This window comes from Styela clava, chromosome 15 (assembly GCF_964204865.1).
Source record: "Styela clava chromosome 15, kaStyClav1.hap1.2, whole genome shotgun sequence".
Classification (NCBI taxonomy): Eukaryota; Metazoa; Chordata; class Ascidiacea; order Stolidobranchia; family Styelidae; genus Styela; species Styela clava.
The window spans coordinates 14,376,137-14,394,142 of NC_135264.1; the positions used below are offsets into that span (position 1 = coordinate 14,376,137).

An 18,006-nucleotide genomic window follows, 5' to 3' on the forward strand; every position below is an offset into this window, starting at 1 on the left:
TTCCTATTCTATGAAATGCGATAGCGAAAATTCTGGCGTGTACAAAAGCCATCTCTTGGCATCGAAGTCTAAAATATTAAAGCCAATCAAACTCCTACCCTTCTCTACGACTTAACAGGTTAATTTGATCGGCAAATTCCCGCGCTATTTTCAAGAGGTCATTCGCAGACGAACGATTTACAAATTCGATTGTTTTTACTGACGAACCATAAACCGGAAATATGATATAGGTATTATCCCGTCACAATAATGGTTTGTTTATTGGTATTATTAACGCATATCGATTTAACAACGAAATTTAATCCACGTTTTATCTATGATTTTTGTCGGATTAGCCAGATGGTAGGATTATTTGATTGTTGTTTTTCAAGAAGGCATTTGTGCGCTCATATTCGCAGTAGAAATCCGCAGCACCGTATATCGGTGTTGACAATATTAATATTTTGAAATAACCATTTTTGATTGCCAATTTTTAGTCCTGTATTGCATATATTATGTCCTCGTACATTTAAAAACAACTGTTGCCTTACCCTGCATTAACTGGTGATCGGGCGAGAGGCCGTGATCAGTCATGTCTGTGTGTGTATTCAGAACGAATATAGTTCACAATATAAAAACTTTTTCAAGTTTGGAAGGGTGATAAATGCACCTGATAATATGAAGTGAACAACGTAACTTATCTTAACCTAATTTGAGATAAACACAAAGAAAATTGGTAGTGGAACGATAATTAGATTTTGAAAAATTTGTATTTTTATTGTGCCACAATTTGGTAAATCAATTGTATAGAAAGAAGTAATATTCATCACGGATGGAAAATGCAAGGGTAGACCCCATACTATGTTAGCTAGAGGTGAAAGGCACGTTATTGCAGTACCAGTATAATTTCTAACCAATTGTGTATTCAATATTCACTCGCGAACGTGCAATATATTTCCTGACTGCGGGTATAATCGCTAGAATAGTCGTTTCGTGATCAAACAGAATTTGGAATGCAATTCCTCACTTTTAAAGTAAGGAGAAAATCCTTTCCTCTCGTATTGATTTTCATGCCGGAAACAATTATGCTTTACATCCCTCCCCGTGTCGCGGTGTTTTGTTTTGTTTTCGCTAATCCTGCAACAGAATGACTGTAATTATGATTGTCCGTCTCTTGATTAGCTTGGTCGATTTTAAGTTTATTCGCGCCCAGTCAGCGATGCTGACAGGATGCATTCCCGTTTGTTGTATTGATTTACTAGTGTTTTGATTTAGAGTTGTGCCGTCTTTTAGCAAAACGGAATTAAGGTTGCGCGTCATTTTATATATGTATTTATCAAGGTATCGTTAGTTGGTTTAGAGTAGCATTATCAATTTATGAGTACGGCTAGTGCAAGTATCATCAATTTAGCTGATTCCGTTTAGTACCGTCCCCCATAATAGTGATGCTTGGCTGAGGGTATGATGTTTATAATTTTGATTATTTTGTTTGTTTTTCGGCATGTATTGTTGTGCAACATAATGTATGTTTATTAGTGTTATGAGAGTTTAAATTAAAGTAGTTTAGAAAACTGAAATTATTAAAAGTCTTGTATAAAGTTGTATGGGGTAGTTACCCTTGATTTTGCTAAATAGTTATGAATAGTGTAGTTTGCCCTTACTCTTCAGGGTTAGTAATATTATGTTGAACACTTCAGGTAATTAGGCTATAATTGATGTAGGGAGCACTCTGCTGTTATTGTAAATGCAGCATAACTAGTCGAATTATTGATAGAAATATGAATCGGGGTCATGTCTCTTTCCTTGATCATGTTTATTCTGAAACGCTTACATGAAATTGAGACGTGATACAACACCATATGTCTATAGTTCCAGTAGTTTTTTGTGCATTTCAGTAGTGGTCTGGTATTACTCAGAGATGAGTCTCCCAAATGTGAGTGAATTCTCTGCATTTCTGTCTCAAAGATGAGTTGAGTATCCTATTCTCTGTCTAAGTGAAAACATATGACCGTACTTTGAGCAAATTCTGTATGAGTACTTTAGCGCAGATGAGTGTCCCATACACCTGAGTGAGTAGGTATTAGTCTGGACCCTGATCGAATACTCCTGAAAAATTATTATTTTGCAACATGACAAACCCAATTTTACGTTTTGGATTTTGTGTGGACTATTTCATTCTGTGAATAGGTGAAGCATAACTTGCCAGCATGAACTCATATGAATAAAGTGTCAATGCTGCTGACTTAAACTTTTTTGTTTTCATTTATTACAGGCCGCTGCTGCTCTTAGGTGGAAATATACGTCTAGAAATCATACTTTTTCTCATTCTAAAGATAAATGTAATACACAAACGACAACGACAACCAATACTTCTTCTACTGGTGATAATAATAATAAATCAAAAACTGAGAGATTAAAAAGTGAAGATTCTGAAGCTGCTGCTCCGCTCAAAAATAGGTAAGTTTTACACTCCTATAAAATTTAAAATGAATTACCCACTATTACTAGTATAGTAAGTACTAGGGTTGTCCAAATTTTATTTGAAGAGTCTTTCTCCACGTTAACGGTCATACAAAACACAAAACGTTACAGAAATACATTTGTGACAGTATGCAGCAAGATTTTGAACGCTTAGAACAGTCATCTTTATTCCTGCTACAGCATCCTTGCAATATATGCATATGGATCAACTTACAGTAAGCAAATGCATAGAGCAAAAAAAGGTAGTTAATATAACATATGCCTCCAAAAAGCATTGTAAAAGTTATCCTTCGTAAAAATGAATAGCTGTTTACAATTTTTTCCAAGCGACCACCTGTATATACCCACATATACGAGTTAAATATATATTTTTTCGCATTTTAGAACTCAATCTACCTCATCATCTGCCTCTTCCACTGTTAGTCGAGATATTTTAATCGAAGGATCGAAGCCGGTTGTCGTTGATATGAGAATCGCTCCCGATTCAAGTAATCAAGATATTTTAAAAAGTAGCAGAACAGACTTGTATTGCGAGTAAGTCGATAGATTCTAATAACTTTTCAATCTTTTGTTCAAAGCCCTCGCCACTAATGCAAAAATGTGGGATTTAAGAAAAAAAACAAGTCATGTTTTTGAATAACAAATTAGTAAACATACAGTTAGGTTAGGAATAGAAACGATTTAAAAATTTGAATTCCCAGCGCAATCAGTATTCCTGACCCCAACCCAAATCCTATATGGATATTTACTAATTTACTTATTTTGAGCATTGACGGGGTCTTCGTACAAAAGATCCCGACTTTTTTTCAGGAATGTTGTGAGTTGTGACCCTGTTTGAGTAAATGGGCTGATATATTGGGAAAATTATTTAACACAGTCACAACTCAGGAAATTGACTGAGAGGAAATTTTATGGAGTTTATCAATTTTGTTAAATTAAATAAAAAATTGTAAACTTCGCGCAGAGATCTCTTTTTTTGCTTCTGAGTGAGTTTGTGTAACCTTGGTTTGAGCATATTTTCCTATAATAAACAACAACAACAGCCTCTTATTTCCAAACATCTCTCTAATTTCTACTGAACTTAGTACAAGGTTGGGGAGTCTCAAGGGAAATGATTGTTAAATTGGCTTTTCCAAATTAGCATAATACAGCAAGTTGGGGATCAATAATGGTTTGGCCGTTTCTCCACTGAACTAGGATTTAGAATAATAAGGTTATCAAAATTGGGGAAAGGGGATTACTAACATAAAATCTATATTGTTGTATAATTCAGCGAGTTCAAATTTTTTGCAGCTTGGTATTACGCAACAATATAGATTTTATGTTGATAAACCCATTTTCTAATTTTTATAATCTTATTTTCTGTAAATCCTAGTTTAGTGTATAGAGTATGTATGATTGATTTTACTAAATCATTGTTCTTTATGTTGTAGTTGTTGTTAAGGCAGAAAAATCTCGTACCCTGTCTGTGTTAGCCAAGTAAATATACCCCCTGCCCACAGGTTACCGTCCTTTCATACAAATTGATTCATAGTAGTAGTTGAACAAACTTAGTTACCTCCATATCGGTACACATTCTTTTAAAGCGCCGATTTCTGTGCTTTTAAAAGATAGTAAAAACGGCTGCTTATAAAGAGCCTTGTTCAGGGAGAACGACTTAAAACATAACAGTTTTTTATATCTACCTAGCGTTTATGGCAGTCCTAAGTGATTCAAGAGTCTTGCTGCACACTAACACAAATATATTTCTGTAACGTTTCGTTTGACCAAGGTCAGACTTCTTCAGACATACGTAGTTCATAGGTAGTTGAACTATGTATGTCTGAAGAAGTCTGACCTTGGTCAGACGAAACGTTACAGAAATATATTTGTGTTAGTGTGCAGCAAGACTCTTGAATCACTTAGGATAGTTATCTTTACTCTTGCTACAGCATCTTTGCATTATATGCATACGGATCCACCGACACAAAAGCATAGAAGAAGGATAAGTAGTTAGTCTCACAGAAACCAAATCATTAGCACAAGTTTATGGCAGTGTCACCTATATTGGTGTTTCCAAATTTGCTTTCACAGAACATTTTTTCAGAGTGAAAACCATATAAACAACTGCATAAATAAATTTGGCATAGCTCAGTCATTATTATGAAGTCACCACCAATTAATTTTTTGAACTACTGCCATAAGTCTCAGAACATTCCAGATGTTACTATTTTTAGTCTTTTCAAAATTTGATTTTTCATATTAATGAACTTTAATAATTGCAATAACTTCCGGCAAAGCTTTGAGATACTTAAGGAGAAATTTTATCTTCTGTGAAGCAGTGCACGATTTTCTTTCAGTTGAAAACACGCAATTGCAATACAGAGGGCAATTGAGGCGGGAATTTACATAGATATTGACAAATAAGTAATGGGTTTTTGAATCATTGCGTTTCAAAGATTTTTCTTGCAATTTAGACTAAAATTTTGCGTGGGGTTCTTGATTCCTGGTATTTGATGATTTTCTCAAATAAATGAATAATATTTTTCATGTTTTTTTGCGAATTTTTCCAAATCACAATCCTTTTCTCCTTTATTGTGTTGTTAGGGATTTTATTGTTTCCCTCAAACATTAATGCAATGAATAATGTACAGGGTGTCTTGGGATTATTATGCACCAGAACTCGCGTTTGTTTTTCCTCCACAGAAAACTCATGAATTTTTAATACGAAAACATCAGGAATTGGTTTAATCTTGTTATTTTTTGATAATACATCAAGTTTGGCCGTATATAAATTGTGTCATTATCTACGATTTCGTCTTGTGCAACAAAAATAATGATTTTCTCAATGAAATCAGATTTGGCGCCTTTTTAACGTTCCTTCTTCCCGAACTCATTCTTCAGTTTAGCGTAAAAGTATCGGCTGAGCAATCGGATTGTTAGTTCATATGAATAATTGCGGAGTTTACGAGAAAAAACATGCGGTTTGGGAATTATTTTGTTGTTGCTGACTTTTTACTATAAAAGGAAAGATTGTTAGGAAATTGAGTCCATTTATGGTGCGCATTGTAATAAACAGTAGCAATATCTGCACAATCGAGCTTGAATAGACTTTTAAAAAGTTGTATAGGAACGCCCAACGATTGGTTTACATTTTTTTTGATAAAAGGTTTTAATTATTGTCTTTGAATATAATTTGATTATATTGTTGTATGAAAGTATAATTTTGTGGAAGTTTGAAAGGTAATTATCATTAGTTTTGTTAATCAATATTGAAATACCTATTTATATATATGTTTACCTACTGGTATATACGAACAGGTTCCATTACATTTGAACCCACGTACATTTGAACCCATGACAATTGCACCTGTATGCTATTGCACCTATGGAATTTTTTTTGTTTCACGGATAGTTAAACCCATACTAACCCTAACCCATGGGTTTTAGCACCCGCATATAGATTGAACCCGGGGATATACGCATGGGTTCAAATGTACATGGGTTCAAATTTACGGTCACCATACGAACACTATGTCAAGTTTTAAATTATAAATATTTCCCATGGAGCTTTAAAGAAATATCCAATGTTATATTAACATGACATGTGAAAGTTTTGTCAGATAAGTGCGATTCTTTGTTATATAATTTCATCGCTATTATTTTGGGGAATTACAGTAATTATTGAAGCTTTCTATTCAATAAAATTTGACATTTTAATTTTAGGGTTCATATATCTATGCAATTTACATTCACAGTTTGGACATATCATTATATTCCAAAACCTTCCTAATTTTTTAATTTTTATTTCCCTTGTTCAGGATATCTACATCATCTGAAAATATTTCTGAAAAACCTTTTTGTGAAAAAAAAGAAAATATTCCTGATTCGGTGAAAGTTGAATGCGAGATTTTGAAAGAAAAAGTGGAAAATATCAATGAAAATATAAAGGAGGAAAATAAAAAATCTGTGCAATTACCTGCTGTGAAACCTGTGAGTAATAGGAAGAGCGTGGTTCTGTTCAGAATAGTGTTTCCCAAACCGCGGTCCGCGGCCAGTAAGGCCCATGTAACGATTTAATATGGCCCATCGATCTTGTGCGAACTAGTTTTACCCGTTTTTTTTTTACTTTTTTGCGTTCTAGATATCGCCAATTGTTACGTCATTATCAAAGTTTAAGCATGTGAATGTTCAATTATACCGGTATCTTAATTATACATAGCGGTACCGCCGTCGGCCCCTCTATTGGCCTGCGAATATCCTTCCACTACTAACTTTGTCCCCGGCCAATCAACTTTGTTAATCCCTGGTTTAGAAAGTATGGTTTTTTGTGGAAACATTGTATAATATGCCCATGACTTAGCAAAATAGTATTTTTTAACGGTCTCGGGATGTTTCAATATTTAAATTCATTCAGCATTAGTTATATTCAGAATGGTTAATACTCAGTTTCAAGAGCAATTTGAAATATTTTTCAAGTTCAAATCCCATTTGGGTGATTCTATATCTTACTTGAAATTTTCCAATCAGAAATATTTCGAACTTGAGGGAATGCTTGTCTGGTGCTTTGTTGTGAGTTGTAATTTAAATCATTTTCTGCACGCTGGAAACATTTGCTGGCTTAAAGATGTTTCGGAATAACAAATGTTTGCAATCTCACGGCATTGTCGCGAGTAAAAATTTGAGAAAAAGACTTCAACGTCATCGAACTATTTCACAGGAAGACATAATAACAAAACGTCCAAAAACTCTTGGGGTGATGACCGTTGTCGATAGCAACAAGGCAAATTCGAACTGCTCGAAAGGTTTTCCTTGGCTCGATCAATTGTGGACCCCAGATGCAGGTAAAAAATTTTCCAACACACTATTTTGTCTGTATTATCACTGCTAGGTTTTTATAGTATTAGCCCAGGGTTCAGTATCAAAAAAAGGATCATCGTTCATTGCCACCTCCACAGTCTCAACTAATTTATCAATAAATATAATTTTTAATATGTTAGTGGCCAATCTGAAAATGCCCACTGATTGATGACCGGTGTACTGGCCAAATCGTCCTATTCAAATTCACTCTGCTTCGAATGTGACCACCAAGGTTGCAAGTAATTATTTAAAAAAAAATCCAAAAATATTCCATGATGTGCGGTAACCAGGGATGTTAGTTCTGCTAGTTATATTTTATAATTAGGTGATAAAAACACGATAAAGAGCTGTTCACGCCATCAAATGTGATAATCTTTTACTATTGTGGCATTGCCTTGCGGTATTAATGGCAGTTGGGAATATGTTGTTTGTTAAATGATTATTTGGGTTATCAGTTGGGATGCTCTACCCATGGTTATATTTATATACATAGGTTTCAGCAGATTTAGGATACACTTCTGCACTTTTCTACTGCTTGCGCCGATGTTAGTGTCCACTTGCAGTTAGCGTTATTAACATCCCGAAATCCAATTTGTGATATAGTAATGACTAATGGCGATGGTGCTTAATATAGCTCTTGTAGCCAGAAAGCCAACGGTCATATTTTCATAATCAACATTGTATAACCGACGTCAAAACATCATTAGGTAGTAAATGGAGTCGCTCATTTCATAGCACGATCTTTACGTTGCAATTTCAGCATGTATTATTACGTAATACTATGTAAAAAAGGGCTATTAACTCATTGACAACACCACTATTGTATTATTGTATGAATTTTTTTGGTGGTGTGTTTAAGGGTCGATCTCGCTTTATTATTTAATATTATGTCTGCTGCCTGCCATATTGTGCATCCTGGCCGTTTCCTGACCTATAGTGATCCTATTGGTTATATTTTATAGAAAAAATGGAGAATTTGATGGTGAAATTCTAATAAATTTAGAGTTATAATAAGAAAGATAGTTACTACATGATTTTAGACCGTTATGAGGATATTAATGACATATATAGAAGAATTTCTGAAATTTGTTTGTGAATGGGAACACTTATTTTAGTCGTGATGGAAGCACCTTTGAATAGTTTATTGAACATGTGAAAAATTTGTGTAGTTGGTTGTAAATTTTAATTTTCCTGCTAATCTTCTTCGCAATTTAATTTTAGAAAAAGTCTTTTTAATGACGACATTTGTTTAAAAGTATAAAAACAAAAATTGTTGAAATTTAGCTTCGATTTGTGGCAGAATTTTTAGGTACAGTTCTCTATTGTAATATTCTGCAGGGAACACTTTTTTACTTCAGCAGTATCATGTTACATATTTCCGAAGTAGTTTTCCGTTGAATATTATGAAATTTTGCCTCCGATTTAACGGTTATAAACACGAGTAACCGCACGAAGTTGTCATCAGAAAGGTGACTTTCAGGTAGCCTAGCGAGTTTGTATGGTCAAGCGAATGCTCGTCAACGCATGATTTCGTGATTAACTGCAAATTTCTGTGAAAGTTATTGTTCATGTTATATTCCACAAATTTATATAATATATAAGTCAAGGTACTGTTTTGTATTAATGTAATTTTCTGACTACGGAATCTAAGAATACAGATTAGACAATTAGTGATGGTACAATAATAGCATGGAACCAAAATTTCAATATATGTGATATTACCGAATACCGTGATATTTATCGAGGTTATTGTCGCAGAAAGTGCCATTTTCAGTGTAATATCACAATTTCTGTCAGAAATTGAAATTTTATTAATTATTTGAGCAAGGCTCTAGGTAGGATACTGTTAGCGAAGATATGATTGCAATAATTTGTAATATCTAACTCTGCAAAAATTCAGATATGCTAATGTTGCCAGATTTATAGGTGTTACTGTAATGGTATCAGATCTTTGCCAACTCATTGAGTTTTCTAATGATGAGATGTCATCAATCTGGCAACTAAAAATATGTGTCATAACACACAAGGATGACATATACATTTTACATAAACAAATATATGTCTAGTTCAGTTCAGGGGGAGTATTCAGTTTAAAAAATAATTTATTTGGGGATTTTTATGATTTGGATTAGCAGTACCTCAAAGTCAGATTATCACATGGCAACAGAAATTTTAAAAATTACTAAGTAGGTTAGCAAATTCACACAGAAAAATACACGCAAATTTGACTTCCTAATCTTTAGTAAAGTCAGCAAGAGATTAGTCCAGTAGTTTGGAGCCATTGACCCACTTTCTGTTTGATCATTTGAATGATTGAATTTTTGTATTAGCTGTCCAGCTACTCTGTTCCAATTGGTACTAGATTGTGTATATTATACATACGGTACCTATTGGAATTCCATATTCATTGTTATAGTTTACATCTATTGCTATTATGTACTTATGTCAATAATAGCAAAATAAATATCTTTATCGCCTTTGTGATATCACAATAAGCATTCCTATTTTGTTGTATTTCATCTTCGGACCATTCATAAACCAGCACTGCAAATGAGGTTTAAACCAATTCATCAATTACGGACATAATTTATTATTTTATGTCTCTCTCATCCTTGGACCGAATTAGAAAATATAACAATTTACATCAGCCCAAATATGGTCAAGGTGTGAAACGGAAAAGAATTATTTTCATTCACAAATTTGAGCTTAATTCTGTATGATGTCTATTGTTATGCACGAAGCGTGGCCAACATAATCAATAATAACTGAACAGCAATGCTTAAAATAGATTTCAATGTGTTATGTTTGTTATGAATTGATATGCCTACCCTAATGTACATAATGTGCTTAGTACTGTGATATATAGAGCGAGAGAACTGTGATTTTGAATACTGCTCGTTTTGTTCTGTTAAATTACAGAAGCATTTTTTTCAGGGTATCTCTTTTAGGGTTTATCTAAAGGCAATCTACATCGGGGGAAAGCTTGTAGAGGATTTAAAGTCTTAAGGACAGATTTTAGTTTTTGAACAACCCAACTGTGTTCAAAACAGTTCTTACATGACATATTTTTTGCCTTCTTCTCCGAACAAGGCTCTGTAATAACACCCACTGATATTTAAGAAGCTAATTTATTTTGGAAGAATGTTATTTCCTATCCAATTTATTTCATGTTGGGTAATGTGATGGGTATATTCACCTGGCTAACACAGACAGTCCCCAAACTCGCAATAAAACTAAAATAAGGAAAATTTGAATAAAATTATGGACTAACCCTAATCTGGTACACATACTACTGGAGTACCCAATTTGAAACATCAAAGTTGTAAGAGACTGAAAGTTCTTTTTATATTTATCCCTATTTCACAATGGTAATAACCTTATAATTATTAGGACTTTTCTTTCAAATACGTCGTCATACGATTTCCTGTGGTTAGGTTTCGATTGGATTATGGGAATATAATTGTACGTTACAACAATAATATGGAATAGTAAAAGGAATGATTCCTATTCTGTATTGCTTGGTTTGGTACTATAGTACAGACAATTATTCTAACAGGAAGGTGGCTGAGTTTCCTGACGGTTGTCACATTGTGAAAGAGTTACTAAGTCGAGAAATAATAGTCAAGCGTTTGAAAATAGTTATATGGTATACTTTAGGAATGTGTTGTCAGAATTAATTCAAACAGATATTCGATAATCAAAATATATATATTTGATTTTTTTTAAATGAATTTTTTATGAATGAATTCAGAATAGTAAACTAATGTTACAGAATAGACTTGGATGGCATTAGATTCATTCATAAAATGACTGGCTTTCCAAGGTTCATGCAGTCTTGCAGTTTCCAATATTTCTATAGTGCCAACAAATCATGACGTATTGGTATTCGTTTCACTACACATAGACGTACGCTATGTGCGTATAGCTATAGAGTCTATTTTTATCCTAGTTAGATTCAGTTAACCTTAGTATTATATTCCTACGCACTGACGTATGAGATCATGTGTTTCATAGAGTGACTGTTACGCCAACTCTCGCACATACATATTTTTTCAACATGACACTGCAACTTTAATTGTTTAATAGTCATTTGACGTAATTAATTGGTGTTTAAAATTAGATTTTGTTTTATGCACCCACCTGAAAAAAATCAGTGTTTACATTTTGATTATTTCCCTGAAAAAGGGGAACACTAAATTTGATATATAAAGATGGAAATTTGAAACTCCCATGCTTTTTGTACAATTCGATCCCACGTCATATGTGAAGAGTATCAAATAGTATTCTATATATTGTTCAGATATGGTCCGTAGGTATTGTCAGTTTTTTTCCATTTGCCCACATATGATATGCAATTCATATTGAAACATGTGTACACAATAGTGCAATGCTTTAATGTATTGAATATAATTACATCCATAAGGGGATGCCACATGTGAGACATTAGTCTCATGTTAATAAATAAAATAGTGTTGAAACAGTGCTTAGAAGCAATAGTGGGAAGGTAACTAGTATAGAAGTTTATGTACGTTCAGGGTATGTATGTGAATTGATATTTGATACACTAGGAATTAGTTATTCAATGCAGCAAATGTTCAATTTTGAGAATAATTTAGCACATTTTTATTTAGAAAATTGTCATTTTAAGTATTTGAAATTTTATGACCTGACAAAAACTAGGCGTCATGTGTTTATAATAGTTTAAAAAATGAATATTGCAAAAAAAATTCATCCCAATTATTCTGAATTACTAACATAACATTAACTCTTAACATAATGTGATATTATATTTGATACATTATATACATTTACATTATATTTGATATTCCAGATTCAAAAAAATTATTTTCCAAATATTAATTTAGCAACTTTTGGTTTATACATTGGGTATAGCTATTTATCAAAGATAGATGAATATTCTATGTCATGGTATAAGGAATTTATATATATATTTTCAAATAGTGTATATTGCTTATTATTATTAGTAATGTTTTAATAGTGTATGTTTTCATAGCATTAAAGTTGGTCGTTTTTCAAATAGGGAGTGTGATCCAATTATTTGTGTTTCATTGAGAAATAGTTTATCTTTGGTAATATACAAAAATTGATAATTAGTTTGGTTGTTGTTTACATAAAGTATTTGCGAGGTAATATATATACAAACTTCAAATTCTTTTTATTCATCGGTCTATCGGTAGAATTTTAATTTGTGTTTGTACATTTGGATATTTTATTTGTTCAAGTTATGAATAACCCACACATGGCATTTATATTAAATTTTAAATTTTCTATGGTTTGTTTAGTTGAATGCTGTAAAAGTGGTTATGTAAACGTCAAGTGGAAATAATATTTTGTTAAGAAATTAGGATGTCTATATTCGAATAGTTTCGGTGTTTTTAGATCACCTAGTGCAGTGATTCTCAGCCACGGCCCGCAATTATTCTTTCTGCGGCTCTCTTTATTGTTTGAAAATCGATCATTTTTAGTAAAAAAAATTTTATTGAAAATTAATCAACGACTTAAAATGAACTCCAGTAGTTGAATCGGTTGAATGGTAGCTGTTAGGTCGTTTTGAGTGCAACTTTTCAACATTTTATTATGATGTTAAGGTGTTTTTTCCCACAATGTTTAGCCTGCATTTCAGTACACTGAATTCATTGTTCCAGTAATTACAAGAAGTATTTTAAAATACATAAAGACTAGAAATCATAATGAAAATATGAAGCCAGCTATTGTTGGAGAATGCATCCATAACGATTGCGGCTTGCTTTTTCAGACTTCAGAATTAAAAGCTAATGTCAGGTTTAGCGTTAAATCTATTTTGTTCTGTCGTTATTTTAATTTGCCTTGTTTTTTATGCGCCTCGTTACAACTTAAAGTTTGGCTCTGGCACTGATCTAGTGTATTGACAAGATAGATAAATATGTAAATTTGTGAACGTAACTTAAATTGGAAGGTTAGAAATATTGGAATATTTTTGGAATCATTATCTAACATACATTTATACTTCTTTTTATCAATATTGCAGATATAATTTACGAGGATACTAATAGTCCTATTACACAACATCCACCACATAAAGAACGAGAAGATAGTTTGTTTCCTTTGATGGCAAAGGGAAGATTTAAAATGAAACCCAAAGGGCTTCTTGAAAGGTAAGATTGTTGGGTATTTTGCTATAAGAGACTGAAGACAATAATTTTGTCCTATGTATGTAAACAGTTTGTGCAATTTGGAATTCAATTTAATGGGTTAAGTAATTAATTAATTAATTGGCTATTATTATTTTGGTTTGAGAAAGGATATCAAAGTGGAAGGCAATTTGTCCCCGTTTGCATATAATGCATATAGAAGGGGCAGATATACACTTTTGCTCTGAAGAAGGCCGAACATTTCACCAGTTAAGCAGTTTTAATCGGCTGTTATTATTGTGCTTTGACAAACTTAACAAATTATGGTACAATTGTCTAGTTTTGGTCTAATACTGCTCTCGATTCGCACAAAAATTTCAGTTATTGTTCCCATTGTGTGAATGCCCTTTTTCCAATTTCCTGAAGTTCTTTCAAGGTCATTAAACCTGTGACTCACTCGTTATACTGTCATTACGCCAATGTGACTTTATTTATATCATGGTGGAAAGGGAATTACTGAGTAATAGATATATAATGACCTTTATTTTTGCTAGACTTACTGAATGAGATTTAGATTTCTGAATACACGGTTCGGGCTATGTAGGAAGCTTACATTCATGATCCATGGCACCTCTACAAAAATTCTCACAACTTGTGATTTCACCAAGAAAATATAGTTTTTTGGTTCATTCAAAAAATTTGATATATGATAAGTTTTCATGGTTTTGATCAAATCTTTTTCTCATTTCAGGAGAGGATCAAATGTTGCTCTCACTATTTCACTTAAAAATGAGGAAAAATCATGTTCAAGTCCACCACCTTCTTCAAAATCACCGTAAGTAGCTGCCTAACAAAATATACGAATCTTGATCTTGATTATCTGTGAACTAATTTTCTTTTAATTCGTAATTTGCGTGGAAAGAGCCTTTTTTAAATAACTTAATATTGATTTTATACAAATCACTGCTTTGAGATTTTGAATCTTCAGTTTTGTGTTGTAGTTGAAAATTGAGTGTTTGGTAAAACGATTAACATTTGAATGTAAATCGAGTTGATTTGAATAATTTTGGGATCTACTAAAGCTTCGTTAAGTTGATGTATAATTTTGAAATTTATATGGCCTTACATAACACATGATGGCAACATGACATGGCAACTTTATACCGCAATTTCAACAACAGGTGTCTAAAACGAATCGAGTATTTGAAAACTTATAAAATTATATTTAAACTTATATACAAAATGGAAAATTCTACTCTCGGACAGATTTAACATGTTAAATATGTTCCGACCGGAAGCCGACATTTTTAATTTTTGGTCATACTAGAAAACTTATCAAGATTAATAACTTGGATTGCAAAAAATATTATTGAATGTATTGAATCTCCTTTTCAAAGAATCATCTGGATATAATTAGAATAGTTGTGAATTTTTCACTTTTGACTATCCCTGGTTAATATCTATTAAGATAGGAATGTGTTCTGATGTCAATTTGTTTAACGTCTGCAAAATAATGGCAAATACTCTTTTGCTTTGCTATTTTTTTTGTAGATATGATAGCCTGCCAAATTTTAATGGCTGTTGTGTTATGATTTCCTGTCTCCTCTGATACCAATATGCTCATGGGAGTACAGATCCCATATCTTTCTAGGAAATTAGTCTAATGGGTTTGTGATGAGTTTTTGCACAGTTTTTTAGAACATCATGCAATCTGTGAGCTGTACATCCAGATTTCGGTCATGCTTACTCTTTTATTTAGTCTAGTTTGATGTTTCTTATCAATGCTTTTTCTACTATCGATTACATTTTGTTGTATATTTCGCTTAATCAAATGGCAAACCAAGGCCTTTCTCCCATTACTATATCTAGGTCATGAATTAGAATAACTAGCTATTAAATTGGGTTCTTGAAGTTCACATTTATCCATATGTGTAAGAGGTATCAACCGTGGATGTGGGGTCTACTACAAGGCTCTGTTTTAGGCCCTTTTTCATCTTTCTTATCTTTTCCCAGGAAACCTCTAGTTTACCTACGAACTGCAACTGCCAAACTAGACCCGATTCAATTAAACGTAAAAGCAAATGATACAGCAAGATTGCAACAAGAATTTTGGGAGGTTCCAATGAACCATCCTTCAGAAAAACATTTCAGTATACCTGGTTATGGTACAAAAAATAGATACAGATCTATTTTGCCAAGTAAGTTGATATTTATCAAAATATTGTCGGTGGGAGCCTATAATTTACTCATTTATGAGGCGTTGGGCTTTGTGAATATGTTTCTATGTGAATAAGATCTAGAGTAGATAGAACAAAATACTTTTTTCATAATAGGTTTCATTACTTACTTTTTTCTCTTCAGTATGTTTTTCAAGGATCGCTCTAAATAAAAATTTACTTGATGGTCTCTTTCTTTTTTTAGTTTAATGTTAAAAAAATGAAATTACTTTGAAATGTGTCATGATATATATTTTTCAAAAAGAAGAGGTTTCGTCAGTTTGAAAATATTGCTAACTTCGCATTACAGATCCACATAGTCGAGTACTACTTCCAGCGACACCTAGTGGAGATCCATTATCAGCGTATATCAATGCCAATTATGTTCGTGGTTACTCTACAATTGTAGAAACCGAACGACGTCGGCAAAGTGAGGATGGAAAAGAAAATGACGCCCGACGAATGAGTATGAAACGAAAAGCGGGATATATTGCAACTCAGGTATGTAACGTCTTGGTTGATAAACACCTATGAATTGTATTCCTAATTATTTTTTTTTATGGGAAATGAACGAAATGAACCTGTGTATCATATGGTAAAAATTTTTTGGAGTGGAAGGTGTGTTCAAAATAAAGCTCTGTCAAGCCCCATAGTTTTACCCAAATCTTGAGATTTTTCAAAAATTGTGCTAATGTGTTTTCCGCAAATTTTTTTATTTCTTGTTTTTTCTTGTACATATATTTACTTCACAGTGCTACCAGTATAGTTATATTTATTTCCAATATTCTGATAATGCATTTAATTTGAAGTATTTGCGGTGTTTACTTGTTTAACCTTATAACAAATTTGTTGTATGTTCAGGGACCAATGGCCAACACAATCGTAGATTTCTGGAAAATGATTTGGAGAGAAAAATCAACGGCTATTGTTATGATAACAAAGTTAAAAGAAAAGAGAGAGGTTCGTTATGGAATTCTTACTAACTCCGGCATTTGAATACTTTCTCCAAACAAGGCTCTACCGTTCATGGCTATTTGAAAACCTACTTTATTTTGGAAAGACTGAAATTTTTTTGGTTAGGCTACCCTAGATGCAGTGGTGGGATTCAGCTGGTTCGCACCGGTTCTATAGAACTGTCTCACGGAATTTTATGAGACCACTGCCACTGGGGTGGTAGGCATGGATTTGAACCCAAATTTTTAACCTACGAATACGATGCCTCAAATTCTAAAAAAGATTGGAGATAACTGAGTATTATGTCTGCGATTTTTCAAAAGAAAAGTTACAGAAATGATTGTGTCAATGTGCAGCAATATTCTTGAATAACTTAAAAAACTTAGAATTTCGTTATAATATTATTTTTCATTTACTTTATTTTTATTCTCCTTTTAATGAAATTCATTCGATTAATTTATTCTCAGAAATGTTCAGAATACATGCCACTAAAACCTTCAGAAAAACGAACTTACGAAAATTTTGAAATTGAAGTTAAAAATGTCAGATCTGCTGATCATTATACAGTGAGAACGGTAAGTTATAATGTAAAGTTTATCTTTCTCGTTTTGATCAACTGTTTGTTGCCCTGAATCGTCATGGAAGTCTGAATAATTATGATACAATAGTGAAAAAAAGATGAGATGAAAAAAAATTTCAATCCTGTACGATTTTTTCCCAACTCTAAATATTTATTGATGTATGCAGTGTCATTAGCTGTTGGCTTCCTCCATCTGAAATGATTGAGTGGCTGGATATTAACGTCCCCAACATGAACTGGTAACTGGACGAGAAAGGCCATGGTTCACCATATGCACCATTTTATCAGCTTTCCTCTGTCCCATATCCATCTTAACTTGTAAGTTATTGTCATTTCAGATTGAAGTCAGAAATTCGGAAGAAGAAAACGTAACTCACACAATATATCATTATTGGTATTCTGAATGGTTGGATCACGACACACCAGAGAAATTGAGAGGATTGTTGACCTTAATTCAAGAGGTTGACTTGAAATGTCCCGATGTCATAAACTCAGAGCATGGACCAGTTATTGTTCACTGCAGGTATGATTAGATCATTAGTTTCCATCTCTATGGACTCTTCCCACAGGGTCTTTTTGGGGTCGCTTGTTTCTTGAATGAAAACCCAAAAGTTGATTTTGGTCCGATATGGTGAGATTGCATTAGCTACTGTCAGTGTTGGGGATGCTTGATTCATTGAGTTCGAATTGAGTCAACCGAATATCAAAGGGTCATTTAGGTCACGGCTTACAAATGAACTGCACTATTTTTAATAATTGTTTCGAATCAATTAACACCCCCAAGAGGTTGGGTTTCAACTCCAGTAACATAATTTCAAGAGAATGC

General features: G+C 33.0%; 1 protein-coding gene across 1 annotated transcript in view; it reads left to right on the plus strand.

Moving 5' to 3' along the window:
* Nucleotides 1–18,006, plus strand: part of LOC120333631 (uncharacterized) — a 48,288-nt gene that overhangs the window by 27,433 nt on the left and 2,849 nt on the right. Inside the window, exons 3-13 of the mRNA XM_039400969.2 lie at nucleotides 2,252–2,436; nucleotides 2,845–2,994; nucleotides 6,261–6,432; nucleotides 7,160–7,283; nucleotides 13,328–13,454; nucleotides 14,182–14,265; nucleotides 15,444–15,628; nucleotides 15,957–16,147; nucleotides 16,508–16,606; nucleotides 17,068–17,175; nucleotides 17,519–17,703. Of these exons, the coding sequence (XP_039256903.2) occupies nucleotides 2,252–2,436; nucleotides 2,845–2,994; nucleotides 6,261–6,432; nucleotides 7,160–7,283; nucleotides 13,328–13,454; nucleotides 14,182–14,265; nucleotides 15,444–15,628; nucleotides 15,957–16,147; nucleotides 16,508–16,606; nucleotides 17,068–17,175; nucleotides 17,519–17,703 (1,610 nt within the window). The remainder of the gene's footprint in view (nucleotides 1–2,251; nucleotides 2,437–2,844; nucleotides 2,995–6,260; nucleotides 6,433–7,159; nucleotides 7,284–13,327; nucleotides 13,455–14,181; nucleotides 14,266–15,443; nucleotides 15,629–15,956; nucleotides 16,148–16,507; nucleotides 16,607–17,067; nucleotides 17,176–17,518; nucleotides 17,704–18,006) is intronic.